General features: G+C 39.4%; 1 protein-coding gene across 1 annotated transcript in view; it reads left to right on the forward strand.

Annotated features, from left to right (window-relative positions):
- The window catches only part of LOC128697360 (hemocytin), a 444,623-nt gene that overhangs the window by 159,721 nt on the left and 258,386 nt on the right, over window positions 1–26,516 (forward strand). Inside the window, exons 43-49 of the mRNA XM_070093851.1 lie at window positions 6,241–6,345; window positions 6,523–6,664; window positions 10,740–10,834; window positions 16,999–17,050; window positions 24,292–24,389; window positions 24,561–24,701; window positions 25,335–25,540. Of these exons, the coding sequence (XP_069949952.1) occupies window positions 6,241–6,345; window positions 6,523–6,664; window positions 10,740–10,834; window positions 16,999–17,050; window positions 24,292–24,389; window positions 24,561–24,701; window positions 25,335–25,540 (839 nt within the window). The remainder of the gene's footprint in view (window positions 1–6,240; window positions 6,346–6,522; window positions 6,665–10,739; window positions 10,835–16,998; window positions 17,051–24,291; window positions 24,390–24,560; window positions 24,702–25,334; window positions 25,541–26,516) is intronic.

The following is a 26,516-nucleotide window of genomic DNA, read 5'->3' on the forward strand; positions in this document are numbered from 1 at the left end:
CTGACTCGACTCCTTCACAGTCAGATGGCTGGTAGAGAGTACTCAGGCTCGCCGAGAGTCCACCACTGCAAAAACAACAAGGTCAGCACAAGACAAACACTATGTACAAAGTACGCACCATGCATCTACATGAAACATCTAGAGAGAGCATCAGCAACCACATTCTCTGAGCCTTTTATATATTTGACTTCCAAATTAAAAGGCTGTAGGAACAAAGCCCATTCTAAGAGTCTGATTTTAGTCACTATACACAGGAACAGGATGAAGAGATCCTGAGACATGTACAAATGCTGAATAGCCAGCCCCAAAATGAAAATTCTTTCCTGTGGTAAAATGTTGACATTTAAATTTAGAAGGTTGCTCATTGATAGTAACAGTTCTGCAACCTCTCGCAGTGCAACAACAACACCAAAGACATCTCTTTGCACCCAGGTTGGATACATTAAGTTTACACAGATACCATCACGTTCCATCTCGCACACAAATTTTAAGCACACAATGAACACAATTTGCATTACACACATTAAAATGGTACTGGAACACAGACCATGGAAATCACATCTTCCATGTTTTAGCTTATTTAAAATGTTTGCATCTTTTAGTGCATAAGTATCAATCTTTCTAACCCTGTAAACCTTAGTTGTTAAATGTACTTTGTGGTAGTCAGTGTTTATGCCCAGGGTGCCATCTAATTTGGGAACCATGAAGCATGGGAATGCCCACTGACTCTCACTAAGCACTACAAACTGGCGTTGGAAGAATTTCACTTCTTCCTCCATCTCCAATTTTTCATACAGATTTTTCCCACACAAAAATTGTTGAATTGGCTCAGCTTCCTTAACAATTTCTTCATGGAGTTTCAACTTTTCCCCATTACTGACATCCCAAACTTTTATAAAGTTCCAAGGTGGCTGAGCCAACTCTCCAACATTTTTCTCATTAAAACCAAGCATGCATTTCCCAAAATCTTTTACACACATGTTATTTCTTAAATACACTTTTGGTATTTCATACAGATTATTGTTTTGCAGCCCTTTACATTCCATTAAAACATTGGTCTCTCTGAATTTTTGACATAACTTCAAACCCTTTAACCGGTTATTGTGTACACTATACTCATTCTTTTCTTGCTTGGGGGTGTGGGTTTTATATCTAACCCCTGGGAACTTCCCCCACAACATGTTCAGCTCACAGCAACTTGCTATACAGATTTTCACATGAATTGGCTCCAGTATCAGCACTTCCTCTCCAGCCTCCAGAGTATCATGGTCCATATTATGGTCCCACATCATCCTGGTCTGGTTGATGGGCACGTTCACTGGTACCATCCACCTCATACGAGCCAAACAGTATCTGAAACTGAGAAAAAGCTCCGAGGGGGGAGCATCACCATCATCCCCAAGCCAATAGCTCTGAGATTCCAGAGTGCTTCCCCACTCAGCAAATACAAAGAAAGGGATCATCTCATCCCAGTTGTTAGTATTGTCTATACCATAGGCTTGCATCATTGTCTTGAGGGTTTGATGTAATTTCTCTATTTCCCCTTTAGATGGAGAGTGATACACAGTTGAACACTGAGGCTCTACTTTTAGTCCCTTCAAAACATTTCTAAAAGACTTAGAGGTAAAGTTAGGCCCTTGATCTGTTTGTGCTGCTTGAGGAAAACCAACATGAAAAAAGAACTTCATCAAAACCCTTAAGACTACATGAGCATTTATCTTATGTAGAGGGACTGCTTCCAGGTACCTGGTAGTGGAGCAAATATTTGTGAGTAAATAATCATTTCCCAGTTTGGTCCTTGGGAATGGACCAAGTACATCTACTACCAGCTTGCTGAAGAGTTCACCTGGTGCTGAAATAGCCTGAAGGGGAACAGGGTTAATACTTCGACTAGGTTTCCCTATAAATTGAAAGACATGACAGGTCTCAATATACTCTCTGACAGTCTCCCGCAGCTGAGACCAGAAGAAATGCCTGGAAACCTTGGACATCACCATCTGGGGACAATACCCTTGTTCTCCTTCCATCGATACTGCAAACAGAGGTGAATTCTTTGTAAGAGTTTCCTCCCTGAAATGAAAACACTTATTTAACTGTAAAATCTCTTCCTCAGCAACAGCGACATTTTCCTGCACAGAAATTAATTGCACCCTAGCAGGTGCAGCCTCTCTCACACTATTTAACTGATCCATTCTCCAATCATGCTCAGCTCTGGCTGGAACATCCTTTTCTTCAGTTGACTGCAGTTCAACATCAGAAAGCGGAGTTACCAAACTTAAGCCTTCACCATCCTCATGAGAAATATCATGAAGACTGTTGGTAGCATGATCATGAGCCATACTTCTCATGGTGGAACCATCAGGGAGAAGGTCTGGCAGGGTTTTCCTAGCCATTTCCTCCCAACATTTGGGATTTGGTTTCCCCCAACCTAGTTGTTCCTCACTGTCTAACAGACCCATAACATTATTCCCTAATAAGAGGTCGACCCCTTTGAAGGGAATTTCATCTGAGATACCTACAGGGAGATAGCCAACTTGGTATGTAGATTCTACCCATAATTTGTGTACCGGTGTCCTTATGGTTGAACCCGTAATACCCTTCAACAATATATCTACCCCAGTATAGGTATCCTTAGACACTGGTAGCACTCCAGCACGTAGCAAAGAGTAGGTGCTACATCCATCTCTCAAGGACAATATGTTCTCAACTCTGCCTACATTCTTTTGCAAACCAACTGTGGACCTACTAGAAAATATACACATCCTGGGGTCTAGATCCAAAGGTTCCTCCTCACCTTGCCTTGAAGACCTAATGCAGGCAACTGGATGTATCTCTGCAGTTAGAGTCCTCTGGGGTGGTTCCTCCCTTTCCTGATCTCGCCGCCTTGACCAGCAAAACTTTTGAGTGTGTCCAGTTTTGTTACAGTAGTAACAGATAAAACTCTTAAAGGTATTTTTACCATTTGGTGTAGGACTGGTACTGTTTACTCGAGGACCTGAAACATTATCTGATTGTCTAGGTAAACTTTGAGCTCCAGCTGACTTACCTTTTCTTTCTATTTTAGAGGGTGCCTCAGCCTTCATTTGTCCCTGAAAATTCTTGTCCCACTTACCTTTATGACCATAGGACTTGGGATAAGATTTAGAGCGAGTGGGGAAATTTTCAGGAGCATGACTGTTTTTACTTACCAATTCCCTGCGAGCCAAGAATCGGTCACCTAGATCCAGTGCTTCTGAAAGATTTTCTGGGTTTTTGTCCTCCAAATATTCTCTGAGGTCAACAGGGATTGTATTGTACAATTCCTCATGAACCATCAGATCTACTAATTTGTTATAGTCTTTATTAACTCCTTTAGAACAAACCCATTTCTTAAAAAGGAACAGTTTCTCATTCCCAAACTCAGTTAAGGTCTGCCCATCCTGAAATTTTTGATTCCTGAACTTTTGTCTATATTTCTCAGGTATCATTTGGTATGCAAGCAATACTTCCTCTTTAATCTTATCATAATCAGAAAAATCTTGCCCCTCCAGAGTCTCTACTCTCTGGAATCCTTTACCCACAAGTTGTGTGCGAACTAGGGTAGCCCACTTCTGTTTGGGCCATCCTTGCTCCAAAGCAGTCTTCTCAAAAAAAGAAAAATATCTATCTGGGTCACTCTCTGTAAACTTAGGGACAAAATTTGCAGCTTTAGTTATGTTAAAGTACTGCTCAGGCTCTTGTTCTGAACCTCCTAACCTTTGACGTTCTTCCTCCTTAGCTTTCATTAATTTCATTTCAGCCTCTAGTACAGCTAATTTCAGTCTCATTCTCTCCATTTCCATATCACCTGGAGTAGGTGATCCCTCATGTTCACTGTTAACAGGCATGTTTACTGATGAATTATTACCTTCTTCCCTGAAGCCTAAAAAAATCTGAAGACTCATCTTCTGACATAGTTTTATCTTTAAACACTTGCTTCCCTCTTACAGTATCAGTGGACAAAGTTTTCCCACAGGCACATAAAATAACACAAATTGAATGTAAACTATGCACATAGCACTTACCATAACCACAACAAAAAATGTGTTACTCAACCTTTCTCCCACCTTAGGAGAAAAACAACCTGTAAACTAATATATGAAAACAACACTTCCACTGACCCACCTTGGTAAATCTTCTACCAGAAACATGCAACTGTTATTACCCCATACCAGCACATATAGTTCAAAGAATGTTTTGAGTTATTTTAGCAGTCAAATAACTCTCCCGGTCAAGCTCCCATGTTACGTTGGTTTCCCTTATTTCTTGGATAGTAAAGTTCTCACTACATGTTCTAGTGTGGGGTAGCTTTTACTTAATGACCTTATTTGTCTAGGGGTAATACTTACATCATGGCTGATCATCTTGAGTGTCTCTGATACCCTTTCACCAGCCCTCTTCACAGGTTATGTAAACTACTACTATAAAAATATAACTGTATTCTCAATAGATATGTACAGAATATACAATCACAGCCTCCATTTTCAAAACAAAATCTACACACTCCATGCCTGTGCTCCACATGGTGTGTTGCAACAACTCTTGTCCTTCACTCTTCCTGACATAACTCTGGGCTAACCAGTGTTTTGACACACTTTAGTCGCCCTGGGTATGGTGACCAAAACTTAAATTATAAAAACTCACCCCTGGAGCACACATGATGCCCCAAAAGATAGGAGAAGGACCCAGAGATCCTGCCAGGTTGAAGGTCAGCCACAGAGAGAGAGAGAGTCAGTGAGAGGGAGAGAGAGAGAGAGGCTAAGCTCCTCCCACCAAAACAAAAGACTGTTGCCAAGCACAATTCTCCAGTTACCACAATTCTACCACACCTTAATTTTACTTTTACAAAAGGAAATACAACTTTATAAACTACTTATTTAAATTGTGTGTTTATGTGTCTATAGTATAACCTATTATATTGAGAAAAATAGGCTTGACCCAGCTGCCTCTCAGTCATAAGGTTGATCAGTCCTTCTGACATTTAGAGCAAAGTCCCCATCAATTCAATATAATTAGGTATTCCAGAGTAACTGTTACTTATAAATACATGTTGGGTCCTATAGCCCCATAACACCTTGGCAGTCTGCAAGCTGGCACTGGACAAGCACCTAAAGTCGGTTCCTGACCGGCCGGGCTGTGGCTCGTATGTTGGTTTGTGTGCAGCCAGCAGCAACAGCCTGGTTGATCAGGCTCTGATCCACCAGGAGGCCTGGTCACAGACCGGGCCACGGGGGCGTTGACCCCCGGAACTCTCTCCAGGTATCCTGGCCATAAGATGCATAAACCTTTAACCCCTAAACTGTTCAAACGTAGATCTACGTTTGGACAGTTTAAGGGTTAAAAACTCAAGCCATTCAGAAGAGCTAAACTGAATTTTTTTTTTCAACTCGTTGGCTGTCTGCCACCAAGGCAGGTGACCCAAACAAACAAAGAAACACTGTCACCATCCTTTATTTAACATGATAAAATATAAAAAATTTGCACTATTTTAAACATAAAATGGTAAAATCTACACCTAAACACTTGAATTTCACTCTCTTCCATCATCAAATTAGGAGGCACCTTTTTCAGTATTTAAAACATGCGGTGCCACTAAGGGCACCACATGCTAGTGGCTTTCTTCTGTATCTAACAATATTTTATTACATGTAAACAACGTTACCTGTATACTGCAGAAAAGAAATAAATTTATTATTATTATTCCAAGATGCTGGGAGTGAGTTTGACAACTTTAATCATGGGGTACCTGCGCATGCCAATAGTTCCAAAAATCTGGCCCTAGTGGCCATGCACAGATATTGAAATTTTGAAGCTGAATTAGACTGGATGCCTTACACATACACCATCAGTGTGCATTTGAGGAAGAAATATAAATTTATTAAACTTCAGAGAGACTCAAGTGTGAGTGTTAGTTTGAGAATGTTTGAGTTAGTGAGGGAATATGACAAAGAGAGTGTGAGTGAGTTAAGAAGTGTGTGAGTTAATGAGCTAAGAAGAGCATGAGTTATTGAGTAAAAAAAAGTTACAGAGTGTAAATCTGTCTATTTTTAAAACAATTCATTACTTTTATTAATTTTTAATTTATAAATTACTGCCCTTATATTCTTTAATTCATTCATTGTTTGCAAGTTCTTGGGGAAAAAGATTTTTGAGTTATTGGTTATCACATACTTTCGTCAGTTTTGTGATTTTTCCTAATATGTAATAATTTGACATGTTCAGCCTGGTCGAGTACTGAGGATAAGTGATTGTGAAGCCTGCCAGTGTGTCAACAACTTCCTGAGATGTAAGGACTTTTGCACCACACTTGCACCAACTCCTGAAACAGTAAGTTATTAACAGGTGGTATATCATCAGTTCTATATAAAAGTGAAGATATTGACTGCTGGTATATCATCAGTGTTATATGAAAGTGATGGTATGTCCACAACTAAAATTTAAAAAATTATTTATGTGCATATTTTTTTAAGAGGTTTTGAAACTTTATCATAATTTTTAAATTAGCCACCATACGAATGTTGGAGCTCATGGATGAGTGAATCGACTCCCAGTTCTCTCGGTGAATTTGAGCACTTGCCTGAATTACAGTCCAAGTATTCCACACTGTGCTCCAAGCCAAAGGACATAGAATGTCGAGTCAAAGGAAGTAAGCATTGATTCTTGAAAACAATCCAGTGTTGTTTATTATTTTTATTGTAATTTGTTGTTTTATTTTACTAAACAGTAATTTTCTTTATCCAGTGCACTTTGCCACATTCATAGAAGGACGATTCATTGAGAACTTTTCCATTGCAGTTACTAACCACCTTCAAAACTTTAACACGTAAACGGTCCAAATGTATATATACGTTTTTTCAACATTTGAAAGTATGTAAAAAAAAGTAGATCTTCTTTTTGTTTTTTTACATTTGAAAATGTATAAAAAAACTTTGATCTACGTTTTTTTTGTTATATTTGAAAATATGTAAAAAAAAACGTAGATCTACTTTTATAGCACTACACATGTGAATGTAGAGCTGCTTGGACCGTTTATGGGTTAAAGCTCAAATATCAACATAGCACAAGTGCATATACATTGTCACATATAGTAAAAGCAGTCATGGTCTACTTAAAGCCACATGTAGCCACTGATGTTCCTCTAGTTGAAGTATGTGTTTAAAATATGCTGATGAAAATAAAATAAAAATGAATTTTAGTTCCAAAAAAGCTTACAGTAGTTGCAAATACAAGTATTTATAATAACTATAAAAATGTACAAGCTATTTGGAAGGTCACTTACTGTGAAAATCATTTCAGATATGCTAAAACTGTGACTTATCATTAGGACTTAAAATTAAGAAAAAATAATAAGAACAAAATAGAAAGCTAAGATTGTTAAGTAAATATAAAATAATTGATGACAATAGTAAATGAAGTTCGGGCGAGATATAAGCGACTATTGGCAGAAAGGTGGGCTAGTGCAAAGATGAGTAGTGGGGGGGTTGAAGAGGGTTGGAATAGTTTTAAAAATGCAGTATTAGAATGTGGGGCAGAAGTTTGTGGTTATAGGAGGGTGGGGGCAGGAGGAAAGAGGAGTGATTGGTGGAATGATGAAGTAAAGGGTGTGATAAAAGAGAAAAAGGTAGCTTACGAGAGGTTTTTACAAAGCAGAAGTGTTATAAGAAGAGCAGAGTATATGGAGAGTAAAAGAAAGGTGAAGAGAGTGGTGAGAGAGTGCAAAAGGAGAGCAGATGAAAGAGTGGGAGAGGCACTGTCAAGAAATTTTAATGAAAATAAGAAAAAATTTTGGAGTGAGTTAAACAAGTTAAGAAAGCCTAGGGAAAGTATGGATTTGTCCGTTAAAAACAGAGTAGGGGAGTTAGTAGATGGGGAGAGGGAGGTATTAGGTAGATGGCGAGAATATTTTGAGGAACTTTTAAATGTTGAGGAAGAAAGGGAGGCGGTAATTTCATGCACTGGCCAGGGAGGTATACCATCTTTTAGGAGTGAAGAAGAGCAGAATGTAAGTGTGGTGGAGGTACGTGAGGCATTACGTAGAATGAAAGGGGGTAAAGCAGCTGGAACTGATGGGATCATGACAGAAATGTTAAAAGCAGGGGGGGATATAGTGTTGGAGTGGTTGGTACTTTTGTTTAATAAATGTATGAAAGAGGGGAAGGTACCTAGGGATTGGCGGAGAGCATGTATAGTCCCTTTATATAAAGGGAAAGGGGACAAAAGAGATTGTAAAAATTATAGAGGAATAAGTTTACTGAGTATACCAGGAAAAGTATACGGTAGAGTTATAATTGAAAGAATTAGAGGTAAGACAGAATGTAGAATTGCGGATGAGCAAGGAGGCTTCAGAGTGGGTCGGGGATGTGTAGATCAAGTGTTTACATTGAAGCATATATGTGAACAGTATTTAGATAAAGGTAGGGAAGTTTTTATTGCATTTATGGATTTAGAAAAGGCATATGATAGAGTGGATAGAGGAGCAATGTGGCAGATGTTGCAAGTTTATGGAATAGGTGGTAAGTTACTAAATGCTGTAAAGAGCTTTTATGAGGATAGTGAGGCTCAGGTTAGGATGTGTAGAAGAGAGGGAGAATACTTCCCGGTAAAAGTAGGTCTTAGACAGGGATGTGTAATCTCACCATGGTTGTTTAATATATTTATAGATGGGGTTGTAAAAGAAGTAAATGCTAGGGTGTTCGGGAGAGGGGTGGGATTAAATTATGGGGAATCAAATTAAAAATGGAAATTGACACAGTTACTTTTTGCTGATGATACTGTGCTTATGGGAGATTCTAAAGAAAAATTGCAAAGGTTAGTGGATGAGTTTGAGAATGTGTGTAAAGGTAGAAAGTTGAAAGTGAACATAGAAAAGAGTAAGGTGATGAGGGTATCAAATGATTTAGATAAAGAAAAATTGGATATCAAATTGGAGAGGAGGTGTATGGAAGAAGTGAATGTTTTCAGATACTTGGGAGTTGACATGTCGGCGGATGGATTTATGAAGGATGAGGTTAATCATAGAATTGATGAGGGAAAAAAGGTGAGTGGTGTGTTGAGGTATATGTGGAGTCAAAAAACGTTATCTATGGAGGCAAAGACGGGAATGTATGAAAGTATAGTAGTACCAACACTCTTATATGGATGTGAAGCTTGGGTGGTAAATGCAGCAGCGAGGAGACGGTTGGAGGCAGTGGAGATGTCCTGTCTAAGGGCAATGTGTGGTGTAAATATTATGCAGAAAATTCGGAGTGTGGAAATTAGGAGAAGGTGTGGAGTTAATAAAAGCATTAGTCAGAGGGCAGAAGAGGGGTTGTTGAGGTGGTTTGGTCATTTAGAGAGAATGGATCAAAGTAGAATGACATGGAAAGCATATAAATCTATAGGGGAAGGAAAGAGGGGTAGGGGTCGTCCTCGAAAGGGTTGGAAAGAGGGGGTAAAGGAGGTTTTGTGGGCGAGGGGCTTGGACTTCCAGCAAGCGTGCATGAGCGTGTTAGATAGGAGTGAATGGAGACGAATGATACTTGGGACCTGACGATCTGTTGGAGTGTGAGCAGGGTAATATTTAGTGAAGGGATTCAGGGAAACCGGTTATTTTCATATAGTCGGACTTGAGTCCTGGAAATGGGAAGTACAATGCCTGCACTTTAAAGGAGGGGTTTGGGATATTGGCAGTTTGGAGGGATATGTTGTGTATCTTTATACTTATATGCTTCTAAACTGTTGTATTCTGAGCACCTCTGCAAAAGCAGTGATAATGTGTGAGTGTGGTGAAAGTGTTGAATGATGATGAAAGTATTTTCTTTTTGGGGATTTTCTTTCTTTTTTTGGGTCACCCTGCCTCGGTGGGAGACAACCGACTTGTTGAAAAAAAAAAATAGTAAATGAGTTTCTATGTTAGCTAGGTCAGTTAAACAAGTTACAGTAGGTATTATAGATGTTAATTACAGTCAGTCAAGGCATACTTTGTATACATAGGGATAAAAGGTATAATAAACCTACACTGTACTCACAGATAACCTGCACACAAGAGATAGGAACTTAGGATAACATTTTGGTCCGACTTGGACTTTGTAAATGGCCCAGGTTGAACCAAAACGTCATTGTAAGCTCCTCTCTCCTATGTACGGGTTATTTGTGTATTGTTCTAGTCATGGTATTGTGCCTTTTGTTCTTCTATATTGCACTAGTTACAAATGTTCTTGAATTGAGATAAAATATGGATTGAAAATTTTGATAATTCTTCCAGTTTTAATGGAACCAAATTTAGGTTCACATGGTTTCAAATTTTTGTATTTCACAACATTTACCTTTAAATCAGCATTAACAGTTTAAGGGGTAAAAGAGGTAGGAGAGACAAAGAGTGCAGAGTACGATTTCTAATTGATATCCAGATAGACAGATGAATTACATCAGGTTCAAGAGGTATTTTTGATGAAATTTTTGAAGCATTTGGCAGATAGGGGAATTTTAGAATCTGAAAAGGAATTCCATATTTTGTATATGCAGGAACTTTTTACTAGGGTTGGGTAGCTTTAGGAAAAGGTTCATAAATAGGTGAGTGGGAATGGTTGGTTTTGAGAGGGACGTGCCTTGTGTGAGCCAGTAGGCCTGCTGTAGTGTTCCTCCATTGTTATGTTTTATGTTCTTTATTAAGTATACACAAAAGATAAGGGAATTACTATTTACAATGTCTTCAATCTCAACATTGTTGTTGCCTTCACTAGGTCATGAGTCACCAGAGGTGCTGGGGCAGAGGATCGTGTGTGACCCAGAGAAAGGCCTCAAATGTCGTGTCTCAGAAAATCCTCAGGGCTGCTTGGTAAGAAATTTAAATCAATAAAACTAGTTTTAAAACCTGTAATTTCTTTATGGAATAAACTTACTGGGCAGAAATTACTCTGCATTTAGAAACCAAGCTCATTTAAAAGCTACAGACTTTTAAATGAGTTTAGGCAGGATAACAGCTCTTAGCCTGCAAAATGAGCTGAGGTGAGATAAAAGGTTATAGTTTGTTAAATGAACTGAGATGAGATAACAAATTACAGCTTTGAAAACAGTTCTAACAAAGAGCAGAACAAAGAATTTTTTCAGGGTCCTTAACCTCTGACTTTATATATTATGTGCAACATGTAGCACAGCAACTTCTTTTTAATTAGATGGCATTTTCCATATCCTTTTGCTTTATAATCAGATGCAGTTGCAAAATAAACCCACTTTGAATATGGTCCTCAAAATATTGTCATCTGTTCTATATTTTTTGTTACCTTTCCCTATACTTTGCCAAGTCTATAAGTGCAAGCAAGAAGGTGGGGAGGTGAGTGAGGAAGAAGGTGGGAGGTGAGTGAGCAAGAAGGTGGGGAGGTGAGTGAACAAGAAGGTGGGAGGTGAGTGAGCAAGAAGGTGGGAGGTGAGTGAGGAAGAAGGTGGGGAGGTGAGTGAGCAAGAAGGTGGGAGGTGAGTGAACAAGAAGGTGGGAGGTGAGTGAACAAGAAGGTGGGAGGTGAGTGAACAAGAAGGTGGGAGGTGAGTGAGCAAGAAGGTGGGAGGTGAGTGAGCAAGAAGGTGGGAGGTGAGTGAACAAGAAGGTGGGAGGTGAATGAACAAGAAGGTGGGAGGTGAATGAACAAGAAGGTGGGAGGTGAGTGAACAAGAAGGTGGGAGGTGAGTGAGCAAGAAGGTGGGAGGTGAGTGAGCAAGAAGGTGGGAGGTGAGTGAATAAGAAGGTGGGAGGTGAATGAACAAGAAGGTGGGAGGTGAGTGAACAAGAAGGTGGGAGGTGAGTGAACAAGAAGGTGGGAGGTGAATGAACAAGAAGGTGGGAGGTGATTCAACAAGAAGGTGGGAGGTGAGTGAACAAGAAGGTGGGAGGTGAGTGAACAAGAAGGTGGCAGGTGAATGAACAAGAAGGTGGGAGGTGAGTGAACAAGAAGGTGGGAGGTGAGTGAACAAGAAGGTGGGAGGTGAATGAACAAGAAGGTGGGAGGCGAGTGAACAAGAAGGTGGTAGGTGAGTGAGCAAGAAGGTGGGAGGTGAGTGAACAAGAAGGTGTGAGGTGAATGAACAAGAAGGTGGGAGGTGAATGAACAAGAAGGTGGGAGGTGAGTGAACAAAAAGGTGGGGGAGCTGAGTGAACAAGAAGGTGGGGAGTTGAGTGAACAAGAAGGTGGGGAGGTGAGTGAACAAGAAGGTGGGGAGGTGAGTGAGTGAGAACAAGAAGGTGGGGAGGTGAGTGAACAAGAAGATGGGGAGGTGAGTGAACAAGAAGGTGGGGAGGTGAGTGAACAAGAAGGTGGAGAGGTGAGTGAACAAGAAGGTGGGGAGGTGAGTGAGCAAGAAGGTGGGTAGGTGAGTGAACAAGGTGGGGAGGTGAGTGAACAAGAAGGTGGGGAGGTGAGTGAACAAGAAGGTGGGGAGGTGAGTGAACAAGAAGGTGGGGAGGTGAGTGAACAAGAAGGTGGGGAGGTGAGTGAACAATAAGGTGGGGAGGTTAGTGAACAAGAAGGCAGGGAGGTGAGTGAGTGAGAACAAGAAGGTGGGGAGGTGAGTGAGTGAGAACAAGAAGGTGGGGAGGTGAGTGAGCAAGAAGGTGGGGAGTTGAGTGGACAAGGTGGGAAGGTGAGTGAACAAGAAGGTGGGGAGGTGAGTGAACAAAAAGGTGGGGAGGTGAGTGAACAAGAAGGTGGGGAGGTGAGTAAATGAGAAGGTGGGGAGATGAGTAAACAAGAAGGTGGGAGGTGAGTGAACAAGAAGGTGGGGAGGCGAGTGAACAAGGTGGGGAGGTGAGTGAACAAGAAGGGGTGGAGGTGAGTGAACAAGAAGGTGGGGAGTTGATTGAACAAGAAGTTGGGGAGTTGAGTGAGCAAGAAGGTGGGAGGTGAGTGAGCAAGAAGGTGGGAGGTGAGTGAACAAGAAGGTGGGAAGATGAGTGAACAAGAAAGTGGAGAGTTGAGTGAACAAGAAGGTGGGGAGGTGAGTGAACAAGAAGGTGGGGAGGTGAGTGAGTGAGAACAAGAAGGTGGGGAGGTGAGTGAGTGAGAACAAGAAGGTGGGGAGGTGAGTGAACAAGAAGGTGGGGAGGTAAGTGAACAAGAAGGTGGGGAGGTGAGTGAGTGAGAACAAGAAGGTGGGGAGGTGAGTGAGTGAGAACAAGAAGGTGGGGAGGTGAGTGAGTGAGAACAAGAAGGTGGGGAGGTGAATGAGTGAGAACAAGAAGGTGGGGAGGTGAGTGAACAAGAAGGTGGGGAGTTGAGTGAACAAGAAGGTGGGAAGTGAGTGAACAAGAAGGTGTGGAGTTGAGTGAACAAGAAGGTGGGGAGGTGAGTGAACAAGAAGGTGGGGAGGTGAGTGAGCAAGAAGGTGGAGAGGTGAGTGAACAAGAAGGTGGGGAGGTGAGTGAGTGAGAACAAGAAGGTGGGGAGGTGAGTGGGTAAACAAGAAGGTGAGCACATGAGTGAGTAAGCAAGAGGGTGAGAAAGCAAGCGAGTAAGCAAGAGGGTGAGAAAGCAAGTGAATAAGCAAGAAGCTAGAAGAGAGGGGGCACTGAGATAGCTAGAAGGCAGCAACAAATAAAATACATATAGCATGAAGAAAGTCAGGTTCTTATCACCTTCAAATTACCTCTTGTCCAATATGGCTAAAAGGATTTTAATAAGAAAATGACAGAAATAACCCTGAACAGTACTTACACATTGCTATATGAAGAGATTCATGTGACAAATTTATGTAAAATAATCACTTGTGATAACACCATGAGACAAATATAAAAGTAACTGGTAAGTACCAAGACACAAAATAGTAACATTGTACTGTAGCAGATACAGGACACAATATAGGTGGTAAGTACCAGGACACAATATAGGTGGTAAGTACCAGGACACAATATAGTAACACTGTACTGTAGGTAGTAAGTACCAGGACACAATATAGTAACACTGTGCTGTAGGTGGTAAGTACCAGACACAATATAGTAACACTGTACTGTAGGTGGTAAGTGCCAGGACACAATATAGTAACACTGTACTGTAGGTGGTAAGTACCAGGACACAATATAGTAACACTGTACTGTAGGTGGTAAGTACCAGGACACAATATAGTAACACTGTACTGTAGGTGGTAAGTACCAGGACACAGTATACATCCTCTCCTCACTTAACGACAGAGTTCCGTTCCTAAGACCAAGTCATTGAACGAATTCATCTCTAAGTGAGGAGCATACTATAATGGTAGCGAGTTTGTGTCAGCCATCTTTGATATTATTTTAATGTCACCTTTGCACCATTTATAACATTTCTGATATATTTTTAAATGTTTATATAGTAGTGTACTGTATATTGAAATAAACAGAATAGAGGAAATCAGCTCTAATATACATTATTTAGGTGTGAATACTGGTCAGAGAGCCCATTGTAAGTCTGAGGTGTCAGTAAATGAGTACATCGCTAAGTGACAAGAGGCTGTAGTGTAAGATTGTACTGTAGGTGGTAAGTACTAGGACACAATATAGTAACATTGTACTGTAGGTGGTAAGTACCAGACACAATATAGTAAGATAAGATAAGATAAGATTTCGTTCGGATTTTTAACCCCGGAGGGTTAGCCACCCAGGATAACCCAAGAAAGTCAGTGCGTCATCGAGGACTGTCTAACTTATTTCCATTGGGGTCCTTAATCTTGTCCCCCAGGATGCGACCCACACCAGTCGACTAACACCCAGGTACCTATTTGCTGCTAGGTGAACAGGACAACAGGTGTAAGGAAACGTGTCGAAATGTTCCCACCCGCCGGGAATCGAACCCGGGCCCTCCGTGTGTGAAGCGGGAGCTTTAGCCACCAGGCCACCGGACCTACTGTAGGTGGTAAGTACCAGGACACAGTATAGTAACATTGTACTGTAGGTGGTAAGTACCAGGACACAATATAGTAACATTGTACTGTAGGTGGTAAGTACCAGACACAATATAGTAACATTGTACTGTAGGTGGTAAATACCAGGACACAATATAGTAACATTGTACTGTAGGTGGTAAGTACCAGACACAATATAGTAACACTGTACTGTAGGTGGTAAGTACCAGGACACAATATATGTCGTAACATTGTACTGTTAGTGATAAGTACCAGGACAGAGTATGACAGTATAGTTCAGGGTGGTTCCTCTGTAGAAATAATATACTATACAGGAGACCAGGTGATCATGTAAACAATATAATCTCAGGTGAGGGCTGTGAATATCCCTACATAATAGCACCAATTTAAATTAGTAGGCTCATCACACAATATGTCATAAGGTATTAAAAACAGTAATCAAGTAAGTAAATGTATTAATCACTAAATCTAGGCAATTCAATACTCTCGCCTCCACATTACCCAGAAAAGATGTTCATGGTGAATCTAAAAAGACGAGCTCATAATTACTCTCACTGATTACACTGAAAGATGCAATGGGTGTCACATTAAAGACTTTGTGGGCTGACCCACATGATGTTTCACCGCACTGATGGTTCGTTAATGAATACTAAATATTATATTTATTTACTTGTTTTTATTGCAATTTGCTTCAAAGTAAGGTATTGCAAATAAATTATTATTTTATTTTTATATCTAAACCTGAGATCCTTCAAATAAATAATGGCGTAAAAATTCAGTGAAGCTTTGGTCCAGTAGGTGTGATAGGCATAAGTATCTGTAGGGGTAGCAATGTCTGGAGATATTTTGGCTACATTACTCCCTTGGTTCACTGCTTTGTATGTGTCATTATATTTGACATAGTTCTCCTAGTACAGTGGAACCCTGGTGTTTGAACTTAATTGGTTCCTAGTGGTGTTCAAACTACGAGAAGTTTGATGTCCAAAACGATATTTCCCCAGGCTTCAGTTATCAGCCTCACACATTGGAGGATGTTGAACTACTCTTCCAAGAGTCTCTGAGAGTTTAGTCAGTGTTAGATGTTACTTCAAAGCACTTCTGAAACAGGGCTTTCATGTAAAGTTTTTACAACTTAATTTTAAACAGGCCAGTTCGTTCAGACTCCAGAATGACTGAGTCAGTTTTTTCTGAACAAAATTATTCAGACTCTAGTTTGTTCAAAGTCTGGTACATTCAAACACTGAGCTTCCACTGTGTATTTGTAAATAATACCATATGTTAAAAAGATAGTAGCCTTTTCGAAGATATGGTAACCTTTCGTGCCTTTTTCTTTCCTCTAAATTGGGACCTATTATTGATGTTTAATGCTTATTCTCTTACCAGTGGGTAGAAACTTCATCAGCATCAGCAATATTTTTTTGAACACGCTGACCGTCTCCCACCGACGCAGGGTGACACCCCCCCCCCCCCCCAAAAAAAAAAAAAAAACTTTCACCATCATTCATACTATCACTGTCTTGGCAGAGTCGTGTAAATATGAGTTTAGATATCACTTTAAACAACAAATCTAACAAACCTCTCCTTTAAAGTGCATGTATTGTACTTCTCACCTCCAGGACTCAAGTCTGGCTAACCAGTTTCTCTGAATCCCTTCACAAAATATTATCCTGCTTACACTCCAACAGCTCATCAAGTCCCAAATGCTATTTGGCTCCACTCCTGCCTAACATGCTCACACATGCCTGCTGTGTCTAGGTCCCATACACAGAAAACCTCTTTTACCCCCTCCCTCCATCATTTCCTAGGATGACCCTTACTCCTTCCCTCCACTACAGATTTATACACTCTCCAAGTTATCCTATATTGCTCCATCCTCTCTAAATGACCAAAACATCTCAACAACCCCTCCTCAGCCCTCTGAATAATACTTTTAGTAACTCCACACCACCTCTTAATTTTCACACTGAATTCTCTGTACAATATTTATGCCACACATTACCCTTAGACATGACATCTCCACTGCCTCCAGTGGAAAGTAATCCATTTGAATTAAATGTTAAGCTCAGGAATTTCACTACAATTAGAATATGATTTTTTATAGAGTTTGTGTGCTTTCAGGATTATGAAGTGCGCTTCTTGTGTGACTGTGAGATCACTACACCCACAATAGGTAAGGTCATCAACCAGGCTTATTGTGTTATCACTACTATTAACTGTGAAATATTAGGAAGATCCCAAGAGAACCATTTAATATCTAGATTGCAGACAGTTTTATTTTTCATATGTTATACAGAGTATGGTTATGATGAATTCACAGTGATGTGAGGAAGGGTGCTGTTATCTCACTTAACTTGGCCATAAAAGGCAGACTATTACAAATACACAGTTTATAAAGAAGAATTGGTAGTCTTCATATTGTTATCAGTTATATGCCAATATTAACCCTTAACCCTTTCACTGTTTCAGCCGTATATATACGTCTTATGAGCCATCATTTTTGACGTATATATACTCACAAATTCTAGTGGCTTCAAATCAAGCAGGAGAAAGCTGGTAGGCCCACATGTGAGAGAATGGGTCTGTGTGGTCAGTGTGCACCATATAAAAAAAATCCTGCAGCATGCAGTGCATAATGAGAAAAAAAAAACTTTGTGGTCTATTTTCGTATAGTATTTATGGTTATATTCTCATTTTCTTGGTCTCCTTTGATAGGATGTAAAATATATTATAGAAATAGAGGTGATTTTAATTGGTTTTACAATGAAGAGAACCTTGAAATGGAGCTCAAAGTAGGGGAAATGTTTGATTTTTGCCGATATTCAAAAGTAAACAAATGATGTCATTTTCCAATAAATGTTCAAGTAGCCATTCTGATATGCAATCATGAATGGATTGACATTATTTATACAATTATTACAATATCGCAGTAGTCTGCATAACAGTAAATCTTTTATTTTTTGTTCGAATAAAAATTCAGAATAGAAAGCAAGAATAATATCAGAGGGGCCTGGAGATGTGACTCATGAACATAGAAAATGGTATTTTAGAGCCAAGAATGTCTGCATTGCTCATTCTGGACCCAATTTTGAAATTGTCATATTTTTTAATTTTTGTTAAATTCATCAAATTGCAAATTTCTGACCACGTTATTGGGTAGTTGAAATCAGTAAATGGGCAGTTTCTTGTACTCAGTCGATAGAAAAAATGGAGTTCTAAAGAAATAGCTATGAGTTTGGTCAACTGGAACAATGGAATTAGCCTAAAATAGGGCTCAAAGTATGTGAAATCGCCGATTTCACATACGGCCGAAATCGGCCGTACTAGTATGGCTTATGAGCCAGGGTTTTTGACGTACTAGTACGCCTAAATTCTAGCGCCCTCAAATCTAGTGAGAGAAAGCTGATAGGCCTACATATGAAAGAATGGGTCTGTGTGGTCAGTGTGCGCAGTATAAAAAAAATCCTGCAGCACACAGTGCGTAATGAGAAAAAAAAAAACTTTGACTGTGTTTTTGGATTAAAACCGATTTTGCACTATATTTTCGTTTGGTATTTATTGTTGTATTCTAGTTTTCCTGGTCTCATTTTATAGAATGGAAGACATATTACAGAAATTGAGATGATTTTGACTGGTTTTACAAAGAAAAGTACCTTGAAATTGAGCTCAAAGTAGCAGAAATGTTCGATTTTTACCAAAGTTCAAAAGTAAACAAATCATGCTATGCGTCTAATACACGTCAACTGGCGAGTCTAATATTCTTTCACAAGTGTGCTGATATTATTTATACCATTTCTACATCAATGCAGTAGTCTGTATAACAGTAAATCTTCTATTTTTTTGTGAGAATAAAAATTCAAAGTGGAAAGCAAAAGAATGCAAGAGAGGCCTGGGGACATGACTAATGAACAGAGGAAATGTTATTTTAGTGCCAGGAATGTCTTTCTTGTTTATTCTGGACCCTATTCGGAAATTGGCATCTTTTGAAATTTGTGTGAAATTGGCAAAATTGCTAAATTCTGACCACTGTATTGGATAGTTGAAATTGGTAAATGGGTGGTTTCTTGTACTCATTCGATAGAAAAAAATGGAGTTCTAGTGAAATAGTTATGATTTTTGTCAACAAGTATACTGGAATTGGCCAAAAATAGGGCTCAAAGTGGGCAAAATCGCCGATGCATAATCATCGTCGAAAACTTCCGTTTTTCATCAAATTTCACACTTTTGGTGTCATTATGATCGGGAAAAGATTCTCTATCTTTTCATAAGAAAAAATATTCTTTTTTTTTTTTTTAAATTTGGCTGACCCTGAGAACAAATCTCTGAGAGGGCCTGTTGACCCTGAAAGGGTTAAATATCGCAGAGGTCGCTAGCTTCACGAGAGCGTAATTCCATCAGTTTTCCATCACATTTCGTTCTTTTGGTGTCATTACAATCGGAAAAAGATTCTCTATCATTTCATAAGTTTTTTTTATTTTTTTTTTATTTTTTTTTTAAATTTTGCGACACCAGGAGACACTCAGGATTTGGGGTTCTGACAGTCATTGGGTTAAACTGTCCAAACATAGATCTACATTCACCTGCGTGGTGCTCCGATTATTTTGAAAAATAAGAAAATAATTTTTTGTTTTTAAATTAAAGAGGGCTACTTTCTGTGTGGTATAAGACAAAAAAAAAAAATTTAGGACCAGTACTTACCGAGATATAAGACCGTGAAGTTGGCTCTGGATGCTCGCTTGACGGTAACATCCAGTCCTGCTGCTTGGAGAAGTGTTGCCGATTTACCTTTTTTTCTCGTTTTTGTTTTAATTTATATAATTTTTATGTTCTGATAATTACAATTTATAAATAGTTCTTGTGATTTCATAGCCAATCTTTGTTCTGACACTAATATTATGTACTGAAATAGTACTCAAATTGTAACAATCACTGACAGGTGAACATTTTCACCTGCCCTGGTCATTTACTATTGTCTAGAAATATATACAAAGCATTTATAGGTCTTAGCAATGTTTTAGACATGCTGGAGTATGAACCTCCTTGAAGCATGATGTTATGACAAGGGTCAGGTAAGTAACATTTGATGAATGTGCCCTGCTGGAGGGGGTAACCTTGCCTTTATATTTTACTCTTGCACACAAACATGTCTTTGTATGTCTGTCTGTCAGTCTGTCTGCCTGTCTATCTGTCTACATCTATGTCTGTCTATCTGTACATCTATCTGTCTGTCTGTCTGCCTAGCTCTGCTTATCTGTCTGTCCAGTTCAGCTTATCTGTCTTTCTGTCTTCTGTGTGCCTGGAGTATAATATGAACTCCTTGAATAATGGTGTTATGACAACATCAGATAAGTTATTACAAAAAAAGTAACTTTTAAGATGGTAGGTTTACTCATTTTGTAATAAAGAGTTCGGGATACATAATGCAACATTAAAATCAATTAATCTTTAATATAATATAAAAATCAATCTTTGGTCTAGAGGTATTTAAAATATATATACATGTTACAATAATAAATTATTAGCATCTTAAAATAATAATATATATATCTAAGCTAAAATAATAAATTATGAATAACATTTGTATAATAATAAATTATGATCAACTCCGTGTCTCACACGACACTTACAATGACGCTCTGTGTCCCACACGACACTTATAATGACGCTCTGTGTCCCACACGACACTTATTCGAGTTGTGACGCTCCTCCACCGTGTCACTCGACACCCTTTTCGCCGTGTGATGACGCTCCTTCACAACCGTGTCCCTTGACACCCTTTTCTCTGTGTCACCAGACACTCCAGCTCTCCGTGTCACACGACACCCTTTTCTCTGCGTCATCCACACCCTTTCTCGACTGTACCACACTTGACACCCTTATCTCTGCGACACACACTCACTATCCACGTAGCGTCTTTCGAGAGGCCAGTCACATGATACTATTCAATGTACACTACAACCAGGCCATCTTCAGTGTCACACGACACCCTTTTCTTCTCAGTGTTCCACTACAGTCCTGTAGCATATCTCAGTGTTCCACTCCATCATACTTCCCTAAGTGTCACATTACGGTCCTAGCCCAGTTCATTGTAACACTCCAACCTTTTCTTCATGTAATGTCCCACTAAACAGCATCAGATGACTCCGGCCCACAGTTGACCAGCGTAGGCGGTGAGTCCGCAGACATCACCGGTAGTCCTGTAAATACTCTCCAAGGCCGGTAGAAGTACACCGTAAGATGGTCTGGTGAGTACTATCTACCGCCTTCAAGACCAATTGACACACCGCAAGGTGGTCCGATGAATTACTAGCAGAACACCATGCTGCAAGCTCACTGAGTGAGGCCGTCAAGTAACTGAGGCCATCAGACTCAGTGAGCTGCGGTGAGCGCTTCCTCTAACACCAGTAGAGGCCAGTAGAAATACCACAAGATGGGCAGGAGAATACTCTCTACTGCCAGTAGATCTATACTGTAAGGTGTTCTGGTAATTACTGCTGCGGTGTGTACCGTGAGGTGCTCAGGTACTTAATGCTCTAAGGCCGGCTCAGCAGTCCCCACATTGGATTTGATGACGTACCCAGTGGTACTGCCGGCCAGCAGGTTAAGTATTTAACCACTAGTTTGGTAGGGGGCCGCAACACAAGTGATATTTGATGAATGTGCTCTGCTGGAGGGAGGAACCTTGCCTTTATATGTTTTTACTATTGCACACAAACATGTCTCTGTATGTCTGTCTATCTGTACATCTATCTGTCTGTCTGTACATCTATCTGTCTGCTTATCTCTGCTTATCTATCTGCTTAGTTCTGTTTATCTGTCTTTCTGTCTGCCTGTGTGTGTCTCAGGGAGCGGCTAGTAAACCTGTTGGTTTGTGGTGTATGGGCTACTCCCTGATTGCTGAGCAAGTGACACTGCTATTATTTGCGTCATGTTTATTTATGTCTTACATCTACAAGCACTGTATAGCACTTGGCCTGGAATTTTTGGGTTATCCTAGGTAATTTACATTATGTATAATAGCTGTATTTATGAGTACATGTGAGAGACAGAGATATAGACAGAAATACAAATAGACAACGATATAGATAGATAGATAGAGATATAGACATAGAGATATAGATAGACAGAGACAGCCAAAGCCAGCCAGCTAGCCAGCCGAATACATAAGAACGTAAGAAAGAAGGAACACTGCAGCAGGCCTACTGGCCCATGCAAAGCAGGTCTATGCCACTCCCCAGCTTAGATCAATGACCCACCTAGTCAGGTCACATCCACTGAAAGAAGGAGCATGACATCTGACCCAGTAGCACAAGCTAGTCAGGTCCAACTCACACCCACCCACAGTCACTCATGGATTTATCTAACCTATTTTTACTTTCCTCTTAAAAATTTGAGTGTTAATATGACATGACATCAGTGACTCATTAGTGTTTGCCACGCTATTTGCTCTAGCTGGCGCTCAGTTGAACCGGTGATCCCACAAGGTACTAAGTGGTCCCCGATTTTTTTCATTGTGTGCAGACTGAGTGCACAGACCCATCTTTCATGTCTAGGCGATTCAGGCCTATCACACCAAATTTGAAGGAATGAAAAATAAAACGTTGATCTATGTTCGGAGTCCACCACACGTGAATGTATATCTACGTGTGAACAGTTTAAGGGTTAATTTATAGTCTACCCATGAGAGTTTATTAAAACTCCTTTTTTCCTGCTTATAGAGTTTTTATAAAAACAGCTTTACATAATACGTACTAGTTTTGAGTCAGAGAAGACATTGGTTACATGAGGATTTTACTGGCATTTTTAAAGTCAAAAACACAAGAATATAATTTGTTTGTAAATCAGGGCCCTTGTGTAATATATTTGTTCAACATACTACATATTCTAAATGATGTAAAATAAAAGGACACAGGTGCAACTAATGTGATATTTTATTGTGGCAATGTTTTGCTCTCCAGGAGCTTTGTCAAGCCATTACAAACAATACATGGACACAGAGGGTATATATAGGCTTAGAGTGAGGTGTAATACTAGAGGTAGTAGTAGTAATATAAGTTGTAGTAGCAGTAGTAGTAATACAGTGTGGTAGAATAATCAACTTGCAAATGAGGAAAAGGTTATAAAAGCTATTACAGTACTGGGTAGCATAAAAATGGGTTAGATAAATATTTCTGTTAGTGGTTGGATCTGAGAAGGTCTTGTTTCAGTGTTCCTCCTCTGTTGTGTTCTTGTGTAGCAGAGGCTGTGTGATGGCAAGGTTTACTGTTTTGAGCAGGATTTTTGCTAATACTTCAGAGATGATGAAGCTGCCTTTATTTTGCTTGATTGTGTTAGAAACAGTGATTAATGATGATTCATGGCATTTACATCTGCAGAAATTTGGCTCTCTGGTTACTAGTCGGGTGTCGTTGAATTTCATGAGGTGATTGGTGGAATTCCGGTGTTGTATGCAGGCGTTGTTCAAGTTGTCATTCCTACATGCATTAATGTGTTCATTGAGGCGTGTTTCAAGGTTCCTAGCTGTTTCACCTACATATATCCTGTCACAGCCTCCACAGGGTATAGTATAAACTCCTGCATTGATTGGTTCATGGTGGTTCAATTTTGTCTTGGTTAGATCCCTTATGGAAGTGCTGGATGTGATGGCGACTCGCACAAACTATCACTAGAGTTGCCATTGCATCCAGCACTTCCATAAGGGATCTAGCCAGGACAAAATCAAACCACCATGAACCAATCAATGCAGGAGTTTACACTATACCCTGTGGAGGCTGTGACAGGATATATTTAGGTGAAACAGCTAGGAACCTTGAAACACGCCTCAGTGAACACATTAACGCGTGTAGGAATGACAACTTGAACAACGCCTGCGTACAACACCAGAATTCCACCAGTTAGTTCATGAAATTCAACAATGCCTGACTAGTAATCAGAGAGCCAAATTTCTGCAGACGTAAATGCCTTGAATCATCATTAATCACTGTTTCTAACACAACCAAGCAAAATAAAGGCAGCTTCATCATCTCTGAAGTATTAGCAAAAATTCTCCTCAAACCAGTCAACCCTGCCATCACATAGTCTCTGCTTCACAAGAATGAAACAGACCTTCTCAGATCCAACCACTAACAGAAATATTTGTCTAACCTATTTTTGTGCAACCCAAGTAATAGCTTTTATAACCTTTTCCTCATGTGCAAGTTGATTGTCCTACCACTAGTATTACACCTCACTCTAAGCCTATATATGCCCTCTTGTGTCCATGTATTGTTTGTAACGCCTTGAAAAAGCTCCTGGAGAGCGAAACGTTGCCACAATAAAATGTCACATTAGTTGCACTTGTGTCCTTTTACGTTACATATTGTCAGTAATCCTACCAACATTAATACATTTTAAATGATGCAACTGTAATTGCAGAGTGCCCCCCTGCCATGACATACAGGCAGTGTGCAATGCCATGTGAGAGAGTATGTATGTACTATACATCAGTGTTGCAAGCCAGTGGGATTTGCCTTGTAAGTATTAACATTAAATCATTGCATTTCATAAAATATACAACATTATCTTTCCTAGAAAAGAGGATGAACTCTCTTGGTATATAATATAATAGTTGATATGTACATAGATTGTTTTATAATAAATATAATCCTCTGTAATTTTATTTTTAAAAATTTCTTTATTCTTAGACTAGTGATGCTTGTGCACCTGGATGTGTTGAGGAAAACAGGAACTCCGCTTGTCCACCAGGTTTCTTCTTGACTAATAATGACAGATGTGTTACTGCAGTGGAATGCAGATGTAGACTTCCTAATGGCCAAGTTTTACAGGTGTGTCTTATTAGTTCATTAATCATATATAAATTCTAGGCTCTGATTTTTTTCACACTACTTCTGTCAGCTTAGTGGGAGTAGGATGGTTTATTTAATGTGCAGTAATACAATATCACACTTTAGTTCAGTGCTAGAATTTCATTTATCACCTCTTAAGTTTTGATTCATTATATCATTCAGACTGACATATTTAAAACTTTCATGCTGTATAAGTATTTTGTGATTGATTTTTTTCTTTTTGCTCTTTAGGCAAATACTTATAAAAACTGATATCTGGTAGAGCTTTTCATTCTTTTTGGGTCACCCTGCCTTGGTGGGAAATGGCCTACATGTTGAAAAAAAAAAATCTGGTAGAGTAGTGAATTCTTCTAGATCACTATTTCCTCTGCACTAAAGTTGCTCTTATGGGCTTAGTATTACACAAAGACCAACTGTGAGTATACAAATACCATTGCTGCCTTGTTGGACCAGAAGTAAAACTTCTATCTTCATAATCATGGCTGAAATTCATATATGAATATTTTTCCTCTCAAGGAAATTAGCATTCATTGAAGTCTTTTAATAATTAAGAGTTATTTGTTTATGAACATTTTAAAATCTTAACATATTATAATAAATAATTTCTTTCAGCCTGGAGAATGGCAGAAAATATCTCAATGTGAGCAATGTTTCTGTCAGAATAACACTTTGCAATGCAAATATTTGGAAAATTGCACTGAAACTACAATTGCTACTTCCACTGTTATTCCTTATGTTATACATACTACAACTTCTGCTACTACCACTACTGTTAGTAGCCGTGTTACTTCATATCCTGAAATTCAAACCCCTTCAAGGTATGTTGTAAAAGAGAGGCAGTATTTACATTAGTATATAAATTTGCTGTTTGGAGTGACATCTGAACTGTCATATCTGTGTGTGAATGATGGCGAAAGTGTTTCTTTTTTTTTGGGGGTCACCCTGCCTCGGTGGGAGACAGTCAGTATGTTGAAAAAAAGAATTTGTGCTTAGAAATAAGAAGTGTATCTTCACAAAGCCAAAAGTTAAAATTTCTGCTGTTATTTTTTACACCACAGTGGCCATTTTCCACCAAGATAGTCCAACTCAAAGAAGGAAACATATTTGCTATCACTTATTCATTAGCTGTCTTGCCAGAAATGTGCAGATATCAAACTTCTAGAAAATTATGAAGACTTCACTAAAAATGTGTCATAGACATTAGATTATGTAAAAAAAGCTCTCGATCCAAAGAATTGGAGTTACGCCCTCCTCTTGACATCAAACCTAATTACCTCCCATTCCCCACATTATGACTCCTATGAGTTTAGTCCTTCCCTATGATTATAATAGTCATGATAATACTCTATTTTCTGCCTATTTCTGATTATATTATTTACATTCTCAGTTTAGCATCTTTGGGAGTCCATTTCCAAAAAAAAAAAAAAAAATCTTTCAACCTTGCAAAATACGTAGATGATTTTCATTCCCATTTTCCTTACTTGTGACATACCTATGACTGACTTTAAGAGTTAATCTATTCTTAAAGCCCTGCCATGGGCCATAGTACATTGTTAACTGCTTGTTGAACCAGGTTGTTGCTGACAGTGGTCTGCAAGCCTGTCTAGTAAGGTGGCACAAAAAAATAGAATTTGGAAATGTCATTCCCCTCAAGACTGTTCATGTTACATGTTAACCCTTTCAGGGTCCGTCCCGTAGATCTATGGCTTTGCGTTCAGGGTCCAAACCATGAGCTCAGCTCACTCTGATAAGCTGTGAGTGGTAAATTTGGGCCTAGATATGAGAGAATACATC

Source organism: Cherax quadricarinatus, chromosome 44 (genome assembly GCF_038502225.1).
Source record: "Cherax quadricarinatus isolate ZL_2023a chromosome 44, ASM3850222v1, whole genome shotgun sequence".
NCBI lineage: Eukaryota > Metazoa > Arthropoda > Malacostraca > Decapoda > Parastacidae > Cherax > Cherax quadricarinatus.